This window comes from Halictus rubicundus, chromosome 4, assembly GCF_050948215.1.
Source record: "Halictus rubicundus isolate RS-2024b chromosome 4, iyHalRubi1_principal, whole genome shotgun sequence".
NCBI lineage: Eukaryota > Metazoa > Arthropoda > Insecta > Hymenoptera > Halictidae > Halictus > Halictus rubicundus.
In genome coordinates this window covers 5983873-6010427 of record NC_135152.1, presented here as the reverse complement: position 1 = coordinate 6010427, position 26555 = coordinate 5983873, and the positions used below count along the sequence as shown (strand labels likewise).

The 26555-nt window shown below is 45.6% G+C and overlaps 1 protein-coding gene across 1 annotated transcript in view; it reads right to left on the bottom strand.

Moving 5' to 3' along the window:
* The window catches only part of LOC143353259 (uncharacterized), a 55407-nt gene extending 29490 nt beyond the window's left edge, over positions 1-25917 (bottom strand). The window contains exon 1 of the mRNA XM_076786439.1: positions 22397-25917. Within this exon, the coding sequence (XP_076642554.1) occupies positions 22397-23213 (817 nt within the window). The 5' untranslated portion in view covers positions 23214-25917. The remainder of the gene's footprint in view (positions 1-22396) is intronic.
* Positions 25918-26555: the final 638 nt, after the last annotated feature.

The window sequence follows — 26555 nt, the reverse complement described above, 5'->3', positions numbered from 1 at the left end:
ATCAGCAGGGAACGATCCTCTGAGATGATATTTCCGTGGTTGCCAGAATCCATCCGCGATGGCCGATCGTCCGCCATCTGCTTCTTATTTCCCATGCCAAGCGTGCGCGTTGCAGATAAATATCATCGGAAACGCATCCCTCTTTCGAGGCAACCGGGCAGACACGCCGCGGTCGTCCCGTCCTCTATGAATCATGTAGTACCTATGTTTTAGGTCAGGTTGTTCCTCTTAGGAGGCTGTCGGTTTTGATCGGCCGTGGCGTTCCTCCTGGTTTACCCTGGTCTCTCGGCTGGTGCCCCAGCCACGAAGAGGAGCTCGGTGGTGGCACGTAAGCCTCGCGCGCACGAGCATTTATTTATGGTCCGGGATCGCTCTCGGCTGCTAGAGGAGAACCGCCTCTACAAGACCGCGAGCACTCTTTGCGAACGGAGTGAACCATCCGATCGAGCTGTTCCCGGCTTAGACCAGGATCCCTTCGTTAATTTTACACCCTAATCCGCGGATTTTTTCCCCCGGAAACGAGTCCCCACACCTTCGGCTTGAGATTCTGCGATCTGCGAATCCTCTTTCTATTCGTGGTCCATTTTTGAAATTTTGGTAATTATTTGACTGATGGTCCTAGTCCTTGTAACACTGACAGACCTGGAAAGACGGTGCTAGATCCCCAAAGATTCAAACTCATTTCACTTATTTTATTTTAGTCCAGGTTATTAGACTGTGAATCTTTATGTAAAATAAAAATTATTCAGTCGTACAGAAATTTTTTTCTTTCTCTAATAATTTTACAGAATTGAAAACGGTATATCGACATCTTCAGATTCTCTTAATTGCTGTGCTGTTTGAAATTACTCAGAGTTGCTTCTACAACAGCGCCCTCGCCTTCAGGTGCCTTACGCCATTTTTAAAACTAGTGGGGAAATCTGAAGTCGGTTTAAAAATCTGTATCAGTTTCTCTACAAATGTTTCTCTACAAATCTTTCGCTACAATCTCTTTTAGAAAATGAAGATTTATGAAAAAGATCAGACTGGATTAATTGCGGGCAGGTTTTAATTCTTTTTTTTTTTTTTGTAAGAGCTGTCGCTTATGAGGGATAGCGAAAGATTTAGTGGTTGTTGTTGGGATAGAGCGGCACTTCCTAGCATTATTTTTAGCGTAATCGGATTATTCCGATCTAAACAGGAGCAACTGCCTGGGAGCCGTATTCGTATATCGTAAGATCCCTCGGAAGAATTCACAGTAGTATGTAAACCTCACGCAAGCATTTATTTATGGTCTCGGGTCACCGGGTGTGCGACGGGGGCGCCTCTACAACACACTTTACAGAACATATTTTACACCGAGCATCACCCACGGAATAAAGCTGTTCCCTACTTAATTCTGCCTTCCACTCTGTTCCGTACACTCGAAACCGTCCACTTAATTAACGCTGCATCACTTGACAATTGGCGAACGGGGACTATCTGACATCACTCGGCCCCTTTGCGGGTTCCTCGATTGCCTCGGTTCCAATAAAACTGTTTTCACCGGGGAAAATTAGCACGTTGCTATGGCGTTGTCATTTTCACCAGAGTATTTTCTAATTCATTTCGTGCAATTGCAATTATGAATTTTGCACCGTTAGCTGTCCTCTTGAACGCTTTCAACCCCTAATTATCGCACACTGCTCTTCAACGAGACATTTGTCACTTTTATACAAATTATTACAGCCCAATAAAATATTATAACTCATAGTAATCTCGATCTCATCAGAACTGAAACTATTGTGCGAACAGATTTTATCAGCTCTGTGTCAAATCTTCTTCGGGATTTTAATAGGATTTTAATACTGTTACGTTTGATTATGTATTACATTGGAGCACATACTCGACCCAACTCCATTAACCCCAACATCTGAACTTCAAGTGATATTAATGACTAGACTGCGAAGTTTTTGCAGTTACATGTCGGAGTGTCTCGTATACAATAAGATACAATTCTTAACGAACGTTTATTAAATTTCTCGTGTTATTTGCGACTGAATAGAATGTTCGAAGAAACCAATAAGTCATCAATTAACTCCTCGTTCATCCAGCGAAAGTTCACCTACTATCAATTTCCAAAACGAGCGAAACAACGCCTAAGGATTAATTCAATGATCAAAAATTACAACAACAGTTAATCTCCTTAAAAGTCTACTAAAAGAAAGGCCTGCAATCTTCACAATGCCTAATTCGCCGCGTTCCTGCGAATTCGTGCGACTGATGACGAAAGGAACGCGTGCAGTGCAATTATTAACATAAAAATCGATTTATTCATTTAGCCAGTTCAGCTGCACATGCTTAATTGTCCATCGGGGAGGGTGCGAGGAACAGTATTTTTCGCTGCCGCGGAATCACGCTCTGCTTGCAGCTTCCCCTTTTACACCCTTAGCAACTATTTTCGGCGCGACTGTCGCTCGCTGCGATCGACGCGGAACCCATCGGAAAACACGCATAGTTCCGGCTAATGGGGAAAATACTTCTCAATTAGTTGCGCTGTTTAATGGCTCCGCAGGTGCACCATCCTTGGCACCGTTTTATTTCTCGAATTCTCTCAAATTTCGCAAGGATTTTGAAATCCTTCGGACTTCTTCCTTCGTCCATTTTTATTTGACTGCTGTTGCTTAAAGCCGACGCAGACAATGTTTATTCGACTCCTATTTTTCACAATCGATGCATTCAATTTTCATTGGGCTCCCGTTGCTTAAAATCGACGCGGACAATTATTATTCGGCTCCTGTTGTGTGAGACGAGTGCATACAATTTTTATGTGGCCCTTGTTGCTCGAAGTCGATACAGACCATTTTTCATTGGCTTCTGTTGCTTAAAACCGACACAGATAATTTTGATTCGACTCCAATTATTCACAATCCATGCACTCAATTTTGATTGGGCTCCTGTTGCTTAAAACCGCCACAGACAATTTCTATTTGGCTCCTATTGTTTAAGATCGACGCAGACAATTTTTTATCAGGTTCCTGTTGCTTTAAATCGGCATTTTTATTTGGCCCCTGTTGCTCGAAACCGTCGCAGATATTTTTCATGGAATTCGACTGTAATTGTTAAAAATCGACGGAGAAAACGTTTCCATGAAAATCCACACTGTATTCGCAACTTCTCGCTGTTTCGAGCCGTGTCTGCCGAGTTAGAGCGATAGTTCTTTTCAGAGAGCGCAACGAGCGTAACCGGAGCCTGGATCCGCGATCGTGGAAAATTTATGTGTGCCGATGACGCGCCCGTGAAATCGTTACACGCGCGACGTAATGTGCCGTGTCATAGAACCGAAGGTGCTAACGAATTCCCGTCGAACGTACGCTCATTTGCCTTTAACCACCGAGTCCGTTAATGGGGCTCGATTTGCGAGCAACGCGAGTGTTAACGTTAACGCTGCGACCGAGCGAGACCGTTCGACGATTAGCTCGGTCCGAGAACTCGGCAAACATTTTCAAGACGATTGCCTCCACGGCGATGCTTTGGTGGCGGTCGGAGGAATTGTCGGGGGTCGTTGGTCGACCACGTCTATCATGCTCGGAAGAATTCATTATAGCGGGTGCTCGCGGATTATTCGCGAGCTTGATGCGCACCGACACGCGAGACCGTTCGAACGGAGGCAGCCGAGTAATTGAAGCGGATACAAATTGCACGCCGCCGCGAATATTCGTAAAATATGTTATTGTTAGCACGTCGTTAACTCCATTCAGCTCACTAGTTCCACTTTAGCTCGCCGCAACCGCTTATTACTCTCACGATCCGCGTTTAGAAATCGCTTAGACCTTTCCTTTTCCCTTCTTCCTTTTTTATTTTTTCCGATGGCCTGATTTTCCTCGCGAAGGCTTTCTTTCGTTTGTATCCTACACTACTTGCTGCTTAATTTCATCTTTGCTAGGTTATAAAGTTGCTGCGTTGGGTGCTCTCAATTTGTGCTTGCACGATTCGCATTTTGTATTTTGATTGGTCGTGTGCATTTCTTTCTACATTTGTGGCTTCTGGGATTTCTTTAGGATTGATTCTTTTCCTTTTTAACCCCCATTCTTTTTTCCACATTTTCAACGAACTATTATCTACAAACTATTATCTGGCTCGTACGATTCTTGTTTTGTCGTTCTTTAATTCATTGATTCTCATTATTCTTAACTCCGTGATATAGGTATATGAATATTAATCTTATTTTTAGTTATGTGCATATTCAACTGTTTTTCTTTACGTTTTATTTTGTACGTATTTTGTTCTAAGGTCATTTGGGGGTCGTTTCGTGTTTCATCCATACCACGAAAGAACAACGAAACATAAATTCAAAACGGTGAATGACATAGAAAACTATTAATATATGACATCCTTTTTAATGTTGAGGATCAGCTTCGTCAATAAAAAAAAAAACAACCGTCATGATCACTGAGGAGCAGCTCTGAATCGATCATCGCCGGTAATGTAGAACGACATCGATCCACCATGTAAGCTCATAAACACAGAGCGACCGCATGAGTGCATATCAACTAGATGGAAAGTGCATAGGAGCCAGGAACAGTATAGCAGTAATATTTCTTATCACCGTTAATTGAGACGTGAAACTGACTGATAGACTCTGCGCTGCGCCCGACGCAGAATACACGCCGGAATCGCCGTAAAAAATGCATTCTCCCGTTGCGTCCCATATTGTGCATTCTAATCGATGCGTCGGACAAATATCCGTCGACGTCCCAGGGAAATATGACGACAGTGTAAGCGGCGCTGTTCGCATTTGTCGATTGTCGTACCACGCGCCATTTATGTAAATAGTTTTCACCGGTGCCGCGACGACGCGTTCCGCGATCCTGATTAATCGATCGACGCCTCCAGATTGATCCGGGGTCCTCGAACCCGTCGATCGCGGGCGAAAGCGTGCATAACCGATTTTTCCGCCGTTGGTTGCCGCCGCGTTTAATTGACTATTTATGCTCGTCGAGGCTTCGCCGCCGATTTATCATCTTTGGACTTTCTGATGAATTTTATGCCGGTTCTTTTCGACCTTCGAAAAAACGTTGTGCAGATACCACGAGGTTCTACTGGAAGATCTACGAAATTTCCTTCTTCCAAATTCAGGTCTGTGAATCTTTAAGTCCATGTAGTTTTTGGGTGTTAAATATTTTTTTCTAATATGTGCGGACGATCCGCTAATATTTTAAATCTTGTCCATTTATTTTAATTTTGTCGTTCTGAGCAGAAAGTCTTAAACACGGTACTACTATTTTTATGACGCAATTGTTCTATGTTGTTTTACCTATAATAAATAAATAATAATTTTTCTCGTACAAGATCCCGATTCATGCATTTTATGATTAAAACAGAAGAAGTGATATAGAAAAATGTTCAATAATGAAGGAACAGTAAAGTTAATAAAGGCCAAGAAAATAAACGATTGATAAACTGAGCTGCAAGCAACTTAATTTTGTACAGAAGTTACGTCTCAGAAAATACACTGGCTCTAAAGAGATAAATGTCTTCAAGTTCATCATCGTACGATATTCTTTTATGAAATTGAGCAGTGTCAAATATCGAAAATTTCCCCAAAATCACGAAATATAATATTCGAACACGTTTTGAAGTCACAGAAAATTTACAAGCTGCAGAAACAACTAGGGTCCAATTGCAACAAGGGGGGTTGAGAGGCTCCACGCGTCAAATAACTCATAAATGTCGTGACGCCTAAGCATCAAGTAATAATGCCCAAAACTCGGAATAAAAATACGGTATGAATTCGATACACTTGTGAACGGAGACGACTATCTCTTGCAAGAAGGGAAACCATAGAGAGTGGCGGAGGACAAGGGGCAAAAAGAGAGCACATAGCCTCTCTTCGTCTCTCTCTCTCTCTCTCTCTCTCTCTCTCTCTCTCTCTTTCTAATTCACATAAATAACTCAAGACAGCGGCTTCTGCCAGGTAGGATTGTCGGACGATGTTACGCCTCGAGGACACGTGAAATTGTTCCCGATATTCGAGAGTCAATATTCGCGCGTCCGTAATAATAATGATTGTGCGGCGTTCTCTCGTGCCGTATCAAAACCCCCAAGACGAACCGAACAGACGCCATTCAAGAGCAGGCCATAAATTTCCTGGGGAGCGAAAGACTGCTTTTTTACAATCGGCCGTGCAACCCGAACCAGTGAACGCTCTGTTTCATACGAGCCACGGATTCCGCCGGGATTTTTTGCCGGGATCGTTTGAACCGCTTCCGATACTTAAATTAGTTATATTGAAAAAAAAAAGGAACGCGACAGGCAGAGAAAAAGAGAGATGGCGAGGGGAGACCAGAACAGCGGGAAAAAGAAAATTGGACCCGTGACCGTAACAATGTAACAAATTCAAGTAATTTGAATTTAATTCCTCCGGCAAAATAACAAACTACCGCTCATAAATATTTTTTTACCGACGCGACGTCTTCATTGCGAGCGTCGCTGCGGGAAACGAACAGACGGAGAAGTGAGGTTCGGGGAATGCGGTAATTCGGAGCATGACCTTTTTTAAACCTAATGTGGTCGTACAGTTTTTACGATTCAGGATGAATTTGTAACGGATGTTGTATTTAAATCGTTCTTAAAAATTGATGTTCTCGTTATAAAGTAAGTTTCATTGTAAATATTGAAAAGGAGTGAAATTTTCTTTACCTTTCCAACGAATATTTTAGCAATAATAATAAAAAATAATCACTGTAGAAGCATCCCTCAATTTTATGCACTTCTACCATAAACAAGCAGATGCAATTTAAAACAGTAGGAATATTAAAAGTCTTAAATTCAATGAAAATTTTCCTGAATGGCTGATACAAACTGGTGGATGCTGAACGTGTTAACCCTTTAGAACAAGGATTTTTAAAGTATTCAAAAATCGCACAAAATTTAAATAAGTAATTTTTAGAAGCTAGAACATTGTCGCCTTTAGTGTTTGATGGGTATTCTTCGTGACAGCAATTTGGTAGGTTCAGTATTATCAGCAAGCATGAAGACATTCCCAGTAGTACTGCTCCCAAGCTTTTTAAACAAAGTGACTCGCATTGATTCTGAGCAGATAAATCCTGATTTGGGGCCATCGCGGCCGTTTCGCGGGACTCGGGGACGAGGATTAGGTATGAAGACGTCGCGCGATAAGCCGAAGAGAGACATCGCATCGTCGGGATGATCGTGGCGAGGTTTTCCGGGGACTTTTGTCGCGGGAAAACCACGGAACGTGTGTAGCGTGCCGGCGGGGATGCTCGAGCTCCATTCACCGGCAGCTCGTAAATTTTCAGGAACGGGAATCCTCCTTCGGGAGGGGTTCTCGCCGGAGAGGGCCGAAAGACCGACTGCAGGAGCATAAGGATCAAGGATCCCCGTGGCGAGCGGGCCACGCAGCAACAGGCGGCCCACTTCGCTCCCGGCACACATCCATTACCCCATCGGCTCATCCCGTTTGCACTAGCTGCTCGCAATGAAAATTTATGCCCTAATAAGTGATTTGTACCGCGTCCTTACCGGAGCGCAGGACCCTCGCCCTGTAAATTGCGTCGTTCCGGGGTCGCGTCGTGAACTACCCCCGAGCGCCGAATATGCTGAGTAGACCCTGGTTGTGTAGGCAAATATTCACTTTTGTAGGTTAGCTTGCCGACTAGACCCTACTTGCTCAGTCAATGATCAATTTTGATGAGTTAGTCTACTGACTAAGGCTGTCCAAGCAAAGTTGGTCTTCTGAAAACCGAAGCAAGTGAAAATCTAACCCTTTATCGTTGGCCTTGAGTATCTATAAAAGGTTCCGTTCCGTTGCCAGGATTCTGTTATTATAAATCCATAAAAATTGTATGGATTCATCGAAGTTGTTATTTATGGTTGTATAGATTCTTGTCGACTCATCTGCAAGAATGGAATCAAAGAAATATCGAACGAAGAAATATCAACGACCTCATTAACACTAAACAAGTATTAAAAGTGCATATTGCTTTCTGATAATGACAAAATTTAATTTATTCCGATTCTGCGCCTTTTTATTGAAGTATATACATACACAAATTTCAGTAATTGTAAAAGAAGAAATCGGTCATGTAGTAGACTGCTTACAACTATGTGTCTACACGTAAATATCCATTTTCATAGTAAAAATTAATTTTTCCAAGTAAAAAGATTTGGACAAAACGAAGTTCGCTAGATATTGTTATTTTCCAAAGTTCTAAACACTCGCAAACGTCGGATACCTGCAAAATTGGCCTGATCGAGGCACCAGCGTCATTTTGTTGGCGATTTCAGCGGCCATTTTGTTCGCCCGTGCGCGCAGCAGGCAGATAAGCCTTGAGAAATGTCATGTCAATTGTACCGGAGCGTTTTCTCGTTTGCAGCCTCGCGAGGGTAATGTTGACTTTGCTCGGTTGGGATTGATTGTATAGGCCTCGGCATTACGTAATGATGGAGATTAATTACGCCCGAAGTGGTGCAATGAGTAATTTAGGTTCGGCGGGGATGATAATTATCGCTTTGGCTGCCGATGACTGATGGTACGGGTTTCGTTTTGTTGGGCCCGTGTTCTGGTTAATATCGAGAGTAAGTATTTTTGATTAGGCAACGATTAAACCTGATAATTGTTTTGTTCCGCGGCCGAGTAATTAATTACACCCTCTTTTTCGAAGGCGAGCGTACACGATCCGTGCAAACTCTACCGCGCCGAGGAATCTGTATTTAATTCGATTAGACGAGCGCCGAAAAAATAATTAACCGGGACTGGAATATGGAACATGTCTTCCGATTTATCGTAATTAAAGTCTGTTGGTCCCGCAGTTTCTGGAAGCCAATATCAGCATAATAAAGAGCAAATGAACTATATTTCGAGGTACTTTGAGATACATGAAGCAATTTGTAGCAGGCAATGATCTGTAATAATAATTGCAAGAAAATAATTGGGCTTGGACGCTCGCACACAGCAGCCCTAATGGCAAACGTCGTTTAATAATCCAACGTTGATCCATGCAAATTCTGTCATCGGAATTTCAATTTCCACGCGCGATTATTTCACTGTGTCCAGGAGATTGTTGTAAATCAGTTTTAATGGGCCAAAGTTTCGCTCGAAATTGGCTACCTTGTATGCGGTAATAAGATCGCAGCCGTCGATTATTAAACCCCGAACCGCTCGATTTCCTCGGCAAAAAAAAAAAATAAATAAAATAAATCGGAAGAAGTAAAATAAAATCCATGAAGTAGCAATCCCGCGGTTAAATTAGGTATTGTTAACGGCGCGGCAAAGCGGTGCCGTCGTCTCCGCTCGAGAAGGAATCGGGGCCCCTCGAGGCCATAATACGGAACTTAGCAGGCATATTTGACAGGGTATTGCTCATGCATGCTGATTGATTAATGCATACTAATGAAAAGAAATTTTTGTTGTTACTGAAATGAAATATACGATGCGACCGGGAAAACCAGTTCCAGGCCGGCGTTCCCGTGTTAGTTTCGCCTGTTAGCCATGGTAATCGCGGGATGCATACACCGTCCGCGTGCTCTCTCATCATCATGCGACCGGTATCGCCGGCCTCGAGGAACCCTTGAACGGGAAACCATCTCCTAAGCTTGTTAATTTCTTATGGCCGATCGGCGAAAAAACCCGATCGTTTTGCCGATCTCGTGATCCTCGCGGCCGACCACTCCAATCCCACGGTAAATGTCGTTTCAACAAATTCCTCCGCCTATTCCGAGGGTCCTTGGAAAGATACAGCATCCTTGGAAGGATATACAGTGCGTTAGGTTAGAGTACATTCATTCATACTGCCGGAAACATTTCTTTCACATTTTTTGAGCGCTCTTCAAATTGCAATTGTAAATATATAGAAATTTCATATAGAAGGATGTAGTAATCCTTGGGAGAATATAGAGTACGTTAGGTTAGGTCCAAAATTTTTTTTTAATTTGTTACAGGTAGATAGGTTGCACTTATTTCAAAGCAAAGATATCTGGATTGACAATTGGATGCTGAGTGGTGTGGGTCCATATCGACCCGTCATTTAATAATAAATTCTCTTGTGTTGTATTGGAATTTAAGTGTAATTTAACTATTTGCATCTTTGTTTTAATATTCTCTGGAGCTGAAAGTGTTGATAGTCTCTTTTAAAAAAGAAAATTGCAAGGAAAGATTAAGCGTATTTGTTTTGCCACTTGCTCGTGATTGTATTTTTCTATTTTAGGTATGCAAAGACTCGAGATTATGTGCAACTTTCTTCGTATTCGTCAAACTAATGATCATGCATCGCCGCGCGTTAATGTGCAGAGAAACGTTTCATAATATGTAAATATAATGTGCAAGGTGTATTAATCATAGGCAAATAATAGGAGAAGTTGGTCTTAATAACCTGCAGCACAAGATTACAGTAATTGCGAGATTGATAAGCGAGTTTGAACGACAGAATTATGACGATAACGTCCGGAGTCGTTTAGAGGTGTTAATGAAGTCTGGCAATAATCACGATTGAAAAGTCGATCTGCTAAGGACTTTACACCTTGACATACGTACACCGCATAAAAATCTCCGAAAACATACAAACTGCAGAACACGATACATCTATCTTTTCAATCTGTTATCAAGTAGAATGTGGCTCCGTTTAATGCGACCCTGTCTTTTTGATTCTATTAAATTGGTGTGTAACGAGCGTAATGGTTCAGCGATAAATCCACGAACTGTTCATTTGCGAGGTTTATGGAGAATTGTTTCTCAAAGAGTTATCACAGGAAAGGCTCAAATTGTTCGGTACACAACCCGTGATCATCAGAGTGTTTTAGCGCGCGGATCGCCAGATGATTTCGCCCCGCGAATTGCGTGCTACCCTTCGGAATTCTACCTTGGTGAACCTTTGCACGTCCTTATTTATAGCAGAATGATTGACCCGTGATTACGGGCTGCGAGAAGCGACCTTGCCGAATGGCGAACCTTCCTACCGAAAGACAACACGAGAGCATTCCTTCTCTCGCTTTAATGGCACCCCACACCGTACGTGTACTTCGTTTTTGATTATTTCTGAGCGATTCCCATTCGCCGAACCGTGTATGAAACATTTATTCCACTTAGAAGTGTTCTCGCATTCGCAAGAAAAGCTTTACGCACAGTTATTTTCATTTAAAAAATACTTCAATCATCAAAATTAGTGCGTCGGATGCAAAACAGTGAAAATAATAAATCCTGTCTTATTACGCTTAACACATTACAATTATTGAGAAATAAATCGAGTTCCTGTATTTTGCGAGTGATACTGGCAATTTTAATTTTGCGCATAAATCTACAGTCCAACGATGACGATACCTTGTTGAGATGGTCTCACGAAGCATCCTAAGAATTTTTAAGGTGTCTCCTCTTGCTTGATTTTTTCCATTTGCCGTAACAATTGTCGAGAATAGTTCAGGATCGAAACAGGAACGGAGGTTTAAGGAGAAAATCGTGTTTCCAGCTGAAGAAAACGGAGAAAGTCACCAGGAGGGATTAAAATCCTGACGGTAGGCTTCTCGAAAGCTGTCGGACCCGGATGCGCCTCTTTCCACGCCATTTTCTATCGTTTCTGTTTCGACGGCGAAATGTCTTCCCCGGTCAACTTTCTATATGCAAACATGGAGTGTTGCGAAAAACAAGCCGTCTTTTTGTTCGAGATTTCAGATTCCTACCCGCGAGTCCTTGGTTCCCTCCGCGCGTCATTGCAAATTTATTGGCGCAAAAAAAAATTCGAACTTGCCGGAGATTTATTGGCGCGAGAGAAACAAGATTACATCTCGAGAGATAAATCTCGGGAGATTTGCTGAATAATAATCAAAGAACATTGGCGATAGAAATATAGAAACTGTTTGAAAGTTCTCCGTTTTTAATAAATCGTCCTGAAATATTGATAGAGCTAGGAAAAAAAACGAAAGGATTGACGAAATCTTAAGAATTTGTTGTAGATGTCACATGTAGCAATAAATTTCAAATGCCTCGGGAGTTTTGCTGAATAATAATAAAAGAGTATTGGCGATAGAAATATAGAAACTGTTTGAAAGTTCCTTATTTTTAATCAATCCTGCTGAAATATTGAGAGAGCCAAAAAAACGAAAGGATTGACGAAATCTTAAGAATTTGTTGTAGATGTCGGACGTTGCAATAAATTTCAAATGCCTCGGGAGAATTGCTGAATAATAATCAAAGAGTATTGGCGATAGAAGTGTAGAAACTGGTTGAATGTTACTTTTTCTTTTAGTGAATCGTACTGAAATAGTAAGAGAGATAAAAAAAAAGAAACGAAATGATTGATGAAATCTTTAGGATTTGTTGTTAGAATATCACGACAGGAATAAATTCATAGGAAGAAAAATCGAGTCCGCTTACGATTCAGCTTGTTAGCGGTGTCCAGTTATCTACGAAAATTATCGCCAGTTATCGTTCGGCTAAGAAGAACGTGTACAGGAACGAGATATTATTTCGAAAAATTCCGGTTTTGAAATATCGCGTAGACGTCCCGCGTATTATCTTTCTTCGCTTCTACTAATGACATCTTGCAGCGGAAGTAGACGGTCTGTAGTTTCCATTCCGTAGGCGGTCAATTAGCATAGCCGTACTATTTATGCTAAACCGCTAGTTCTTGTCTAGAACAACTTCTCGAACATCTTTGCACGCCCCGTCTTCTCGTTGAATGCTCCGACTATTTCTGCACCGCATCTCAGAATCTACCCAAGAAAATTCAAGAAAAAATGCCACTGGTAGCTAACATAACTAGCAACAATCTGGTACCGCGCACATACTCTTATCAACCACTTTCTATTCCTTTCTTTGTGCAACCTCGTACGGCTCTCGAGTCGCTGGAATTTTCAGGTTTCGATATTGGCTGGTGGTCACGGTAGATAGATCATTTATTCATTCTTTACAGAATAAATTACAAACTTGTGAAACTTTTGATAATTGTCAAGAGTGACACAAACGAGTTTACAAACAATAAATGGCTCCAGCATCTTCAAACCGAAATGGACAAAAATAATCCGTGAACATTATCGAGAGACATAGTTTTTTAGAAAATGTAAGAAAGAAGGGAAAAACGTGCCAAATATGTTTCAAGATTTCTCTAAACCCAGAGCAGATTAAATGCCCAATCAAACAAGCGCATACTCGCTTAAAAGGTTTCCTATTCAATTTTCCACGCAGAAAGGCATATAAATAAAATATTTTTACATATTTCGAAATCTTCTCTACCTGTCTGACGTTTCCAAATTATGTTCGGACCGTCTCATTGCGGAGTAATTTCGGCGGTCCTCCGTAGCGTCGCAGGACCGCGTAATGATTCAATTACCCCAAGTACAGGTCAAAGAAGCTCGCAATGCTAATCTCTCAAACGAGGAAACCGGTTGCCAGGTGAATCCGTGTGCCACATATCCGTTCGCGCTTATTTACGAGAAACCGATCGGCCCAGGTAATTACTCGTTCCAGGAGCGGAACCATCTTCCGACTGGCAAACAAGCGGCCTCCCGAATCACGAACCTTCAATCCTGGCCCGGGCAAGATGGCCACGGCCATAATCAGATCGGCTCTCTCCTCGATAATCGGCGATCGAGGTCCCCGAAATCGGCCCGGGCGACCTTTCCCGGTAAAATTCAATGGAAAAGACGATTTTTTGGGGCGATTTCGTTTTTTTACACCGATGATCGTTAGGACTTGTGCAAGACCTGTCCCGAGACGATATTAATCGGTGGCACGCCTTTCGCCGATTTTTATCGGACGTTCGTCTCAATGCTGCGTGATCCGCGGACATTAACGCGGTCTACGCCGACCGGCGATTCGCTCGTCCGACCGATTTTCCACAGCCGACACGCCCCGAATAAAGATTTCGGCCCGGATTGGAGAACTCTCTGTCCGACGAGGAGAAAGAGAGAGAGAGAGAGTAAGCCACGCATTTGCATTTTTGCTGCACCGATCGCATCTTATGGGGTGTTGCGAGCCCGCTTTTGGGGCAAGGTCTTACTCGCTGGCACGTGCAACCGCTCGTGGACTTTCGGCTCTTTGTTATCCTTGAAAAGACTGAGCCGAGTTTACGAGTAATTACTTCTGACCATCTTCTGAACCCTCGCCGCACACTTCAAATGAAGATTTATTCCCCTCTCTTGCTTCTAAATTCTACACTGTGCCCGATTTTTCTCTTATTGTGCTCGGCTTCTGCGAGTTTCTTTATGAATATTGACACGTTGTTTAAACAATTATTTATATCGGGTTGGAAATTAATAGAGTGCGGATTTTTTACTAACAAAAACGATCCGATGCTATTTAAAACAGTAGATTCAAAGAATTTGAGAACGCTAATATATTTTCGATTTATTAAGATTATTTAAGGATGAAAGGATATGGCTGCTGTTTCTTGTAATCGATGTGGACAGTATTTATTTTGCATAGAGATTCGCAGTTTAATTATTAGCTTAATATGTCGGAGAAAATGAGGTGAAGATTGTAATGGTTACGGCAAGTCTTGGCGTTTCAATTTTTATCTCGTTAAATAATAGAAGAGTTACTTGGTTGCAATGCTAGATTCAATCTTTGTTGACTTGGACAATAAATAGACAATGTTCTGAAATAATAATTAATAATTCCCCGAAAAGAAGAGTTTTCCACCAATAGAAGAGTTCTAAAGTTACTATTATTTTCGGAGCCACCGAAAAGATTGAATGAATGTTTCAGCGTTTCAATCCGCTTTCAAACTTCCAACGACAGCAGTCTGGTAACTGCAGAATGGTATATTGTCTTCAACAATTGGATTTAACTTGATTTCTCTATTCCTCCAGAAAAAGTAAATTGAGAACGTGAATAGTGAATTAAGTTACCCGTTAACAAGTATTAAGGGATCGAAAGCTAATTTTAAGTTGTTCATTTGACAATAGGGAGCATTCCTCGGTAATACGTGTATAATTAGCATTTCGTCGGTCGCAGATACGGAAACGCTGGATTTTCACAGCGTAAGTTTGTTTCTTCACACCAGGCTGCTGATGCGTTTATGGCTTCGAAGCGTCGCGACGGCGGCGCCGCGTGTTTCGGAGCATGATCCTCGACGAATCAATTATTTCCTCCTCGATTTGTTCGCGCGAGTCGTGTGTTTCTCTTTCAGCTTTTCAAGACAAAGTAAAGCGATCTTCTGAACGAATTCTTTTTCGGTTCAGTGGAAGATATTGCAATTGTTTTAACATTTTCAGATACAATTAATAATCAATAGTTTTAAGTCTTGTAACATACAGTAATTTTTATAATAGTTTAAAATAGACATGTCAACTTCAAATTCGGTTGCTGATTTTTCGAATTGTTCTAGACTGCAGATTTTTCAGATTTGTAGAATTACATTTGGAAAAATAATGCGAATCGTGAATTCGTTAAAGCGCAGATAGCAAGATGGAAAACGTCCTCGGTGATTTTACGGTGTTCCGTGGAAAGTATCGGCCTATGTTCATCGAATTTAATCCAGCCCCAGCAATTATGCTCCTCGTTATTGGCAATTATGTCCGCAATTACCAACAACCAGGCAATTATTTCCTTGCGGAGTTCTGTGGGTTCTCTCGACGAGACGATGCGTTTGCAATTTTTGGGGTAGCAAATTCGAAGATTGCGGTATAAACTATTAATTGGGGAACTGAGGTCTCCTCGCAGACACTCTTATTTTCATTAATTATTGCATCGGTCGCCGATGGTTACGAATTAATCATGATGTACCATGAAAAATCGTCGAATTAAGCAGGTATCTCTGAACGATCGAGTTTTATCTTTCAATTAAGCGGCCCAATTGATATCGTCCTTTACCTCGCAATATTTTCAATTGTGAACCTCGGGACAGAAACCGTATGAATCCTGATTTTTCAAATTGGTTAATAATTACTTCAATGAACAATGCCTAAAAACAGACAAGACTTGAGAAATATAATTTTGCTATACAATTTTTTGCATTAAGGTCCACAATTATTCTAGTAATACAAATATTCTAGTAATAGAAAATGTCATAATTAAGAGTGGTGTGCAGTTCATTCTGGGCACAGCTCCGAAGCAAACAGTAACGACTGCAAACTATGTGATAAAATTAATATTAGAGCCTGAGAATTTTTTATAAACATGAGAATTTTAGCGTCGGGAAAAGGAAGAACAGATTTGAACAGGTTTCCAAGTCAAGTTGAATCAACAAACTCGCTCAGACGGACTCGAACATCGGAAAACGTCACGCGGGTCTATTCTAAGCGTGGTGTTATTATTAAGTGCAGCCCGTGCGTTGTTAAAACGTAACTAAAAACGCGAACGTCGACCTTGAGTCGGGACACCGTCAAAATCCGAAGCCAATCCGGTCCAAATCGGAATCCCACGTCCGAAGGACCGAGGCGACGGGGTGCTTGCTTTCGGGATCGTTTAGAGAAGACACGGCCAGGTCAGAAATTACCTAGCAAATGATCTCCGAACACAATTAACCCTTTGACGAGACGAATCTCGTGCAACTGTCCGTGATTTACGGCCAGCCTTGTGCCGCTCTTCTCCGCGATTCGGCGAACGAGGCAATTATTTCGCCTCGGCTCGGGAAAACGTACAATGAACGTTCGGGGGGGTTGCTGGAGAGGACACTATGGCGTTTGTCCTCGAAAAATTTCAATCTCTCGAGAACCGAGACATTGTCGTTCCCGTCGGGCAAGCTGCAGCTTGCTTGAACTGCTTCAAACGGCAAACATTTCCAATACAAGTGCCTTAATTATTTTTTAGAGGAAATTCTTGGACAATGACATGTTATTATTATTTTTCGTTTTGCGATTATTTGCAATTTCGATGTTTGATATCGTCTTTCGACTTGGGATGGATTTTATTTCTATTTTCAACGCTTGGTTTCTGTCGACCCAAAAATTTAGAGGCTCTCGAAAGAGAGATTGATAAGAAATTGATCAAGCTGCTTTGACGGTGTTTGTAAGTGTTTCGCGGACGTTTGCGGCGTCCTCGAATATGCTCTGACTCATTAGGCAGGTTTGCCGGTGATATTTCTTCTTTTTACAAGTATTATGGAATTCCGAGAGACTCGGCGGGAAGTAGAACTTCAAAGAAAAGAGAAGACCAAGGGAGAGAGAGAGTTCCGAGAAGCCCAACGGCCGAAGCAAATGCATAAATAAATGCATGGCGAGCGTGCATGGCGCGGGAAAATTTAACAGAAATAAAAAGAACGCACGGAGTTTTGTATAAATAAAATATCAAGCGACAGATCGTACCGGGAAACGTGAAGGTTTCACGCCGGAGGAAGATTAGAAGTGACCCCACGAGTGGAAGTCGAGAATATGAGACTGGAAAGAAACTTCGTGGAAGAACTGAACTCTTACGGGGTAGTCTTTTGTGAAATGCCTCGAGAAGCGCCCGAACAAAGTCAGAAATCTAAGAAAAACGCTGCCGGATTCAGATCAACCCCTTGCCCTACAATATCCTAATCATACTCGTGATGAAGATCCTGAACAGAGTCTAATAAATATGTATGTTATCAATATCCCTTAAACCGGAATAAAATTCAATTTTGGCGTTGTTAATGTACAGGTATTGAAGAACACATACGATAGATATCAATTTCTAAAAAAGTTCTAATCACTGAAACAGTAAAATAAATCGTAGTGCAAGGGGTTAAGAGAATTTAAAAATATGTTAGTTTCAGCTGATTAAAATCATTAAAGAAAGAATGATATTCTATTTGGCTCCTGCTTTGTACAATTCATACAGTTTTTATTTTTCAGAGAGACCGTCGGTCTAGTTATATCAAACGAATAGCTCGGAATAAATGGTACTTTTATGGACACTAACGCGTTCAGATGTGCCTGAACGAGGCACTCGATCCAATGATACCTTCACCATACCCGGACACCCATCGCAAAAAGCTGGAATCCCCAAAGTGAAAGCTTGGAGTCCCCACAATTAAGAAAAGGGCGCAGAAACTGGATCGAAAGGTGGTAAAAGGAGGTTCGCAACCGTGATCTCGGAGACCCGGTGACCCCTCGGGGCCCGTCCGCCATGTTTGAGGGGGTCCCATGCTGCAGGGATCGTGCGCTACCGTTCGGGAAACCCGTAATCCTATCCAGTTCTTCGGAAACCCGGCGAAATGGGTAAAGAAGCCTAGGTAGAGGAGGCGTGAGCTAGAAGAGAAAGAGAAAGAGAAAGAAAGAGAGGTTGGAAAGGAGCGTTTTGGTTTTCGTGGTCCGTTTGGTAGGGCCGTCGAATGGGGCTTCGGCCTTCGTCCGTGAGAGGTCGGGAGCGACGAAGAGGGCCGCAATAGAAGGAGAGAGTGACGGAGAGGTCTCGGGTCGGGCCGCTACGGAGGGAGAGGGACGGAACGCGAAGGAAAGGGCCCCCCGCGCCTTACAATGCAGCCTGATTTATGGCCCGGGCGCACATACATAGAGTTACACACGATATCATAATACCATTAATTCTTCGTCAAATTCCCCGCTGACTGAATCATACTGGCCGCGCAGTAAATCACGCGGGGCGACTAATGTGAACGCGACCAGCGCTCGCTGTCTTATCTCCTTTGAACCACGGGGGCAGGTGAATCCAGTCCCTTGGACTCCGCTGAATTACTCTTGGTCCATGGCCTCCCTTTCTCTCTCTCTCTCTCTCTCTCTCTCTCACTCTCTCACTCGTTCTCTCTCGTTTTCTTTCGGCGCCGCGTTCCCACACCGTGTTTCGGGCGAACGCGACGCGCTCTATTTGTCTCCTCTCGTTTCCGTATTTTTATAGCGAGCCGAATTCACGCGGGACCACTTGTTGGGACCCAGGTCGAGCTATCTTGGAACTGCAGAGACGATTTCACGTGGGACCAGCGTTTGCGTAATCTGCCCACGGTGACGTTACGTCGACCACGCGTGGGCGCCCGTTCGCGGTTGTTGCGTATTCGATTTGGGTTTTTGATTACTGTTTGTCTCTTTGGCAGTCAGAGCTATGGCAGGGTTCAATGGATAGAGTGTTTTGTAATGACGCGTTGCGGAGGGTGCGGGCCTTCTTTGAACCTTCTTTGGGCCTGCAGGAGCTCGAGCCCCGCGTTCGAGAAGCGAATCTGTTTGGATTTTTGTTTGATGCTCTCCGAGTTAATTCTTCTTATTCGTTCACCGTCTATTCGCAGATGGCTGACAATTCAGCTTATGTTGATTAATTTGCATGGGAGGCTGTTTGATAAGAACTTGGAACAGGAACAGAAAATCATGGAGTCTCGATAAAATACGTCTAAAAACTTGCTCGAGAGAATTGATAAACCTATGGATAGCCTTGTGCAATCGTCGAAAATATTTCCTCCCCATTTAAACATTAATATTGTTCTTCTATAAACATTGTGGTGAACTGCATCTGATACCAAGACGATTAACTATGTTCTCTGACAAAGAATTTATAAATGATGAAAAATGTATGCATCCAGCCAAAAGTTGTAGCAATTAAAATCGATCTTAAAGATACAGGTCTATAAAAATAAACCTGAACAATTAGAACTTCAAAACTTGTCTTCCAAGCTGAACCTCTACTTTCCAAGAGTCTACGAAAATCCTTCCAGAACGATCCTCGAGATCGAGAACAGTATAATCAGGACTTGGAAAGTGCTCTTTAATCTCGCGTCGATCACCGATCGAAAAATAGAAATCCCGAGTGAGCGTAGATCCACAATTACGGGCGAACAGCGTCAAACTTCTCGCCGCTCTACATCGACGCAGATTGCCCCCTAATTTCGCGAAGTTCCCCTAATCGAATCGAAGCGGTAACACAATATTCCGGTAATTCCCATCCGCTATCAAGCAGCCGGCGCTCTCTGTCCTATCGATTATTTTTCTGCTATTCTTGCTTTCTCGTCCCTGGACGTCGGCCGCGCCGCGATAACGTGAAACATTTACGAGCCCACGGACTAACCGAGCCGCAAATTGTTCTAAATCGTTCGCCGTGTAATTTGTTATCCGAGGCTGCGGAACCGACGAAAACGATCGGACACCGGACGAATCTCGATCCGGGCCATCCCCGCGATTGATCAATCGTCCATCGGAATCATCGAAAATCCTTCGGAAGACACTGAAAGATCCGAAATCCGCGAAACGTTCCGAAGAAGGTGCACGGATCGCTATCGCGACGTACTATGGAAATTTATAATCGCGGCCGCGAATATTTCAGCGGTGATTTAGCGGGCCCAAGGAGGCAGACCGGGCCCGTGGAGTAATCGCGATTATTAACCGCCGTAATTCCACATTCCTGTTATGACACACTGGCACAAATTTCCGCGGCGCCGATCTACAAATCACCGCTAACTTCGGCCAGGCCGGCGATATTTCTTTCGTTCATTTCCATGATGACTTATCACCGATCGGCCCGGGGCCCGCCGGAGGCCGACAAGCGATTTACGGCTTAGCCCGGCGATTTCACGGTCCTCTCTTCCGCTCTTTTTCTCCGGGACTCGTCGAATACCTTGTCGCGGACTTTCCGCCATACGGGAAACACGAGAACAGACCAAGCGGGCCCTAGGAAATCCGAATCTTTTTTTTCGCAGCCGATCGGGGACCTGGGAACACGTGGTACGCGTCGTGGGAGGCGAAACTACGGGGCCCCAACAACTGCCACAGTGTCCCATTGTGAATTGCCTTTACGTAATGTTGCACGATCCACCGCATGCACCGGAAGAACGTGCAGTTTAAGGATTTTTGGAGTAGCCATATTGTAGCCGCTCTTGTCGAGATGACTGGAATTTGCTGGACCATGGAGAAAATGTAGAGTGTTCAAGTATGGAGATTTTGGAGTGCGTACTTCTAACGCAAATTAGGTGAAGATCACCAGAATTTACTTGTCGACGAGGAAGATGTCGAGTGTTTGAGGGGGGAGGTTTTGGAGTACGTTCTTCTAACGCAAATTAAGGGTAAAATGGGGATTGATAATTAAGCCGGTTTAACCTCCAGACTATGCTCTGTAGTTATGTTTAGAATGTAAAATTATGCAAAATAAAAATGTCGCGCAACAATTGTAAGAAACAGGAGCCAAGTGAAAAGTTCTTTCTTTCTTTACTAATTTTATTTACTTGTTCAATTTTCAAACCTCTTATTCGCTATTTTAAATTGTACCCATTTTGTCACAAATGCATAAAGTCCGCGGTCTAGTTATTTTTGTCATTTAAACTATTTCTGAAGCGTACAGCTAGGTGTAGAAATTTTGGTGAGATTTTTGAGATTCGAGAAGTAGTTTGTCCAAGATTTCGACGGGATTGCTCTGTCCATGGGGAACATATTAAATTGACACCAGGAAGGGGGTTAGTGAAATGACTCGGAATGGCGGGTCAATTGAAGAAAACATCTTCCTGCTACTTTTCTTTGTGAAGATCTCTTCTTAATCTTCGTCAAGGAGATTTCTCAAGCAGATTTCTCAAGAAGAAAAAGTCGAACAACATTTTCTAACAGGGAAAAATGTAGTCACGTTAGTTGATACTCTTTGCATAGGTTTCCTAATGTTCTACTACAACTAGCATCCTTTCGGGGTATGATAGAACGATGAAACAGACCTAACACAAAAATGACTATCTACTTTGCCTAACTGATTACTTCAGTTTCATACGGGAACATTGATAAATCGTGTTTAGGGTTAGACTTTTTAATGAATATGCCTCGTGCGATGAATTTTAGCATGTGAAAGACAAATGGTCCTACAATTTCTTCAGATGACAACGTTGTCATCAAGAATCATTAACCGATCGTTACATGCAAATTAGATTACAAATCTAACATATTCAAACGTTCAGGTGCAGTTTTTAAAATGTTTCCTATATTTTAATCGCGTTAACGATGACAACTTCTGTTGGATCTTAACGTTTTCTTAATTAGTTCATAAAAACTTGCGTCTTTCTAAAGACCGCCAGTCGTTCAATCATTCTGTACGTTCTCAACTGGTAAAACAAACCAGTCTACGCAAGCTGAACAATTATACTGCCTAAAGATTCTAGACACAGCTTCCGTACAACCATTTTCAAAGACACCGGACTGCTAAAATGCAAATCACACGTTCTTCTCATACTTCTCGAGGACTCAACCGCTATTAAGACTAAGATCAACCGAACAAATAAAAGCACAAGGCGCCAACCTCCCCAACACATCTCGACCGGGCCCGCCCAGCGTAATTTCGACTTTTCCGTCCATCGACACCGCAACCAGCAGAAAAATCCGCGCGATCAGCCCCCCCCCCCCGGACACGCAACGATCCCCCTCGAAATTCCGCACGCTCCCTTGCCGACCGCAAGAACTACTTTCCAATCGAATATTGGCGGTCGCCGAATGGCCTCGGTCGGAGGCTGTGCGCGCGGCAACCCTCAATTAAACGCAATCTCGCGGGCTCAGCAGAAGCGTCCGAAGACGAAGATGCCGAAAGGAAAAAGAGTGATAAGGATCGACTTACTCTGGCCGATGTGCACCCTCTTCATCCACGGGTAAATCTGCGGCGGGTTGCTACCGGTGGCGTTGGACTTGTTCGACGAGTTGTTCCCGGTGCTGGAGGTGCTGGAGGTCGACGAAGCCGGCGAGGACGCCGAAGAGGCTGTTGTCAGAGTGGAGCTGCCTTCTGGGCCTGGTCTGGAGCTTCCGCTGGGTGGCGACGCGGCGGACGCAGCGACCGAGGACCTTGACGAGCTACCTGGTGGCGAGGTGAGTCCCGAGGCGGCTTTGCTGGTGCCGGGTGCGACCAGAGGCGTGGGACTGTTCCTCGAGGTGGACGTGGTCAGGTCCTGGGGCGAGGCGACGCTGGTGGAGGACGTGGAGTCGGCGTACTTGCAGCTGGAGGTTGACGGCGCGGACGGCGCCGAGGCGGCCTGCAGGAGCGGCGTCGTCGGGTCCTGGTGCAGCTGCTGCTGGGGATGATGGGGCTGCGGATGGTGTTGGGACTGTTGCGCGTGAAGACTATGCTGTTGCGACGTGGCGGTCGCGCTGAGCCTCGGTTGCGGCTGCAGCTGCGTGTAGTCGATCATCCCGGTGGGCGCCGTGTGCTGCATCCCGGACGCCGGCGTCGCGTACGGGTGTTGAGGATAGTGTTGCTGGGGCGAGTAGCAGGGCGCCGGGTAGCTGGTCGCCGCGGCATTAGGGTTGTAATAGTCCCCGCCCGCCGGCGACGCGGCCTGCATCGGCTCGCCAGGTGAACTCGCGGTGGCCCTCGGCTGTTGTTGCGGCTGTTGACCAGCGTAGCACGACGCCAACGAGTTCACGAACTGGTACGAACTCATGGTTCACCTGATGAACCGCTCGACGACGACGACAGCCTCTCACTGTATACCGATCGGTACCGGCGCGTCCACGGCTCGACATTCACGGAGAACAACACACCTTTGGATTCCTCTCCGGGGCCACGATTGTTCGTGGGGTAGTTACGTTGTTGTTTCGCACGGCACTGTGGGTGTCTCCGGTGGTTGTTCGTTAAGTACTAGATCGCGGTGTCATCCTGTCGGCGGTACCGCGGCAACGGTCGCATGTCACACTTCTCGGTATAGCCACTGACTCGGTTCAGAGAAAAGAAGAACAAACTGTGCGCGGACCACCGCGTTTTTCTTTTCGATAGCCAGAGAGAGAGAGAAAGAGAGAGAGAGATAGAGAAATAGAAAGAGAGATAGAAAGAGGGAGAGAGAAAAAGATAGAGGGAGGGAGAGACAGGCTCGTTCACACCTATCGCGGACGGTTACACGCGGATAAACACCGTTCCCGAAACGACTCGATAATGAACGAGGGGGTTGGAGAACCCGGGAGAACGTTTCGGCGTGGAGCGCGGGTTTGTCTGAAGAGAGGCCGGCCCCGCTCGCGTGTGGACCACAGGTCGGGGCAGTGAGTCCGATGCCGACCTGAGCCGAGCCGAGTTTACGAGGGCCACGTGGGCCTGGGCTATAAAACTGTCTTCTGCTTCTTTACGACCTCACGAGGCGCAATTACCTACGGAGAACTCGCGGCGGCAGCGTGCAGTAGCGCGTAACAGCCGGCTTATCGGGCCGCCCCATTGAAGACGAGACCCCGTTGTGTGCGCACTGTTCCCTCTCCTCCTTCCTTCTCCTTCACCGATGATTTATTTCGACACCGCCGGAGACTCCGACGAAACGACGAATTCGCTGGTACCGGCCACGGACTACCGTATCTTCTTGATTGTCGAAGAGAGAGGAAGAAGAGGAAGAAGAACGTTGACACGCGGTTCCGAATGAAACACGAAACGGGAGAACAAGTTTTGCGAAAAACCGTCCGACGAAGCGGGTTCTCTCAGCTCTCCCTCGTTATCCCGGGTGGAGAGACCCGATATCACCGCATCAGGGGGGTGAAAAGGCGTATTGCCGCGGCCTCGGCGTTCACCGTTCCTGTTGCGTGCGCGGAGGGTGGTTGGTATCGTACTGAAGGCCTCGCCGCGATCCAACGGAGGCCCCGGTGTGTGCGGTAGCTTGTCACGTGCCCGCGCTCTCTGCGTGTCAGAGGAGAGCGCCTCGACCAATCCCCGTCGTTCGTCAAACCTTGATTGGTCTCTCCGCCGCGGCGTAGGATTCTTCAACCCCGTTCTCTCCTCCGCGTGCGTCTCCGTCGCGTCGCGTCGAGTCGCGTCGCGCCGAGTCGGGTCGTCTCTCTTGATGGTGGTGTGTGCCGATGCTGCTGATGTTGGTGATGGTTGTGCTGCTGCTGCTGCTGGTGCTAGTGCTGCTGCTGCTGCTGGTGCTGGGTGCTGCTGCTGGCGCTGCCGCCGTTGCTTGCTCGTGTGGTGGTGTTGCCTGGCTGCTACCCGACGTGACAAGAGCCGACGAGAGGGGTGTGCGAGCGAGATGAGAAATCCGAGGGGTCACAGAGAGGGGATAGCACCGTCAGGGGGGCTAATGGAGAGATATTCGGGAGCCCCGAGGTCTCTATGGTGGGGCGAGGATCTCTCTCTCTCTCTCTCTCTCTCACTCCTTTTCTCTCTCGCTCTTTCCCCCTTTCTTTCTCTCACTCCTGCTCTCCTCTCTTCTCAGCAACCTTCTGGCCGGAACGTCACCGAGAAGTAGTCTTCCGCTTGCCGTCTCTCGAGGGGGCAACGCGCGCACGCGCCCCCTTCCGCGTACACCCTCGTGTGCACAGCCAAGAAGGAAAGAAGAGGTGGTTCCCCGCGATCCCAGGTCCCGCGCGATCCTCGATCGTCGATCGACGGCTCGATACACCGATACACCTCGTCCGATCGTCCTCGGTACCCCGGTGACGATCTGTGCATGCGGTACCCGTTGATTCTATCCGCGAACTTTACGGTTCACGCGAAAACGTTGACGACTTTGAGCACGGACTTTCAGACTCGTTTGTGTTGATCAAGGATCTACCACTCAGCCCACTTCCGGACGCATCGCGGGCCCCCAAGATACGGGGCACAGTTCGTGGATCGGGACAGGTCGGAAGCCTTGTCGCGAAGAAGGGTCGCGCATAAGTCAGCCGGTCGGTCGCGGTTGACAGTTTTATGAGAGTTTGATAGTCTGGCACGGCGCTCGCTGTCCTCCGCGTCGACGAGAGGCGGCCGGTGTCGGCCGGGACGTGTCGAAGAAAAAGCTGGAATGCGAGCGAGCGAGAGGGGAACACGCGCGCACTACGCACCGGCACTCTTTATTGTCCCATAAATTCAAACCTGTTGCCCGGAGCCGAATCGGAGGGACGGGCAACCGCCGTTCGGGAAGGAGCGACAGAGACGTGTTCCATCCGGGGGGGACAGAGAGACAGATATTTACGACAGCACGACCAGCAAGACAGAGGGAGAGCGAGGAAAACGGTGTAGCACGAGTGGCTCTAGGAATCCTCTCCCAATCGCCGCGCGGCCCGATTGACGCCCCCGTTATCGCGCGTACGGCGAACCCGGACGCAACTCGTAACTCACTGAGCCGACTGAGCCGGCCGAGAGAGGAGAGCCTTCGGAGTTGCCGGCACCAAGGCGAGCAGAAGCATGTGTGACGTAGTAGCCAGTTGGTCAAACGGGGGGCACCGCGGGGTGGCGACGTGTTGGTGGGGTTCCGGAGCGAAGGGGACGGCCGAGGAGGCGGAGCTCTCCTTGCCTCTCGCGGATAACGCGAGGCCCGTGGCCGAGACTCGCTCGTGTTTTCCTACGCATACTTTTCGCGTTTCCCTCCACCGACCGCTTCTTCGTCAACCGTCTCCCTCAACTTCCACCTTTCTTCTTTCCCTCTTCCCTTCTGCCCCTTGGAAAACCACCTTAAAAAACCCTTTCACCCGGTCGCGGAGGTCGTAAATCATTTTCCACCGAGCGTCCTTTGTGGAAGGGAATTTTCAGTATCGCTTGTCCGAGGAAGGAAGGCTCGATTAGATCCCGAAGAAAAGCAAGAAGAGCCGGAATAGTGTGCCACTCACTCGCCAGATGTGGCAAGCGCGGCCGTTCCTGTTGAATTGTCGCGCGCGCCCGCCCCCGGCCGCCCCACCCCTTCGCTCGTGTCCCCCCACCGCCGCGTCGAAACGTCCCCCACCACCGAGAAACGGAACCGGCTATCTCTTCCACTTTAAGTTCTCTCGCGGTCGTGCGCTCGTGCACCGCCGGCACCATCCCCACCACCTCTTATTCGGTATTCGCCACT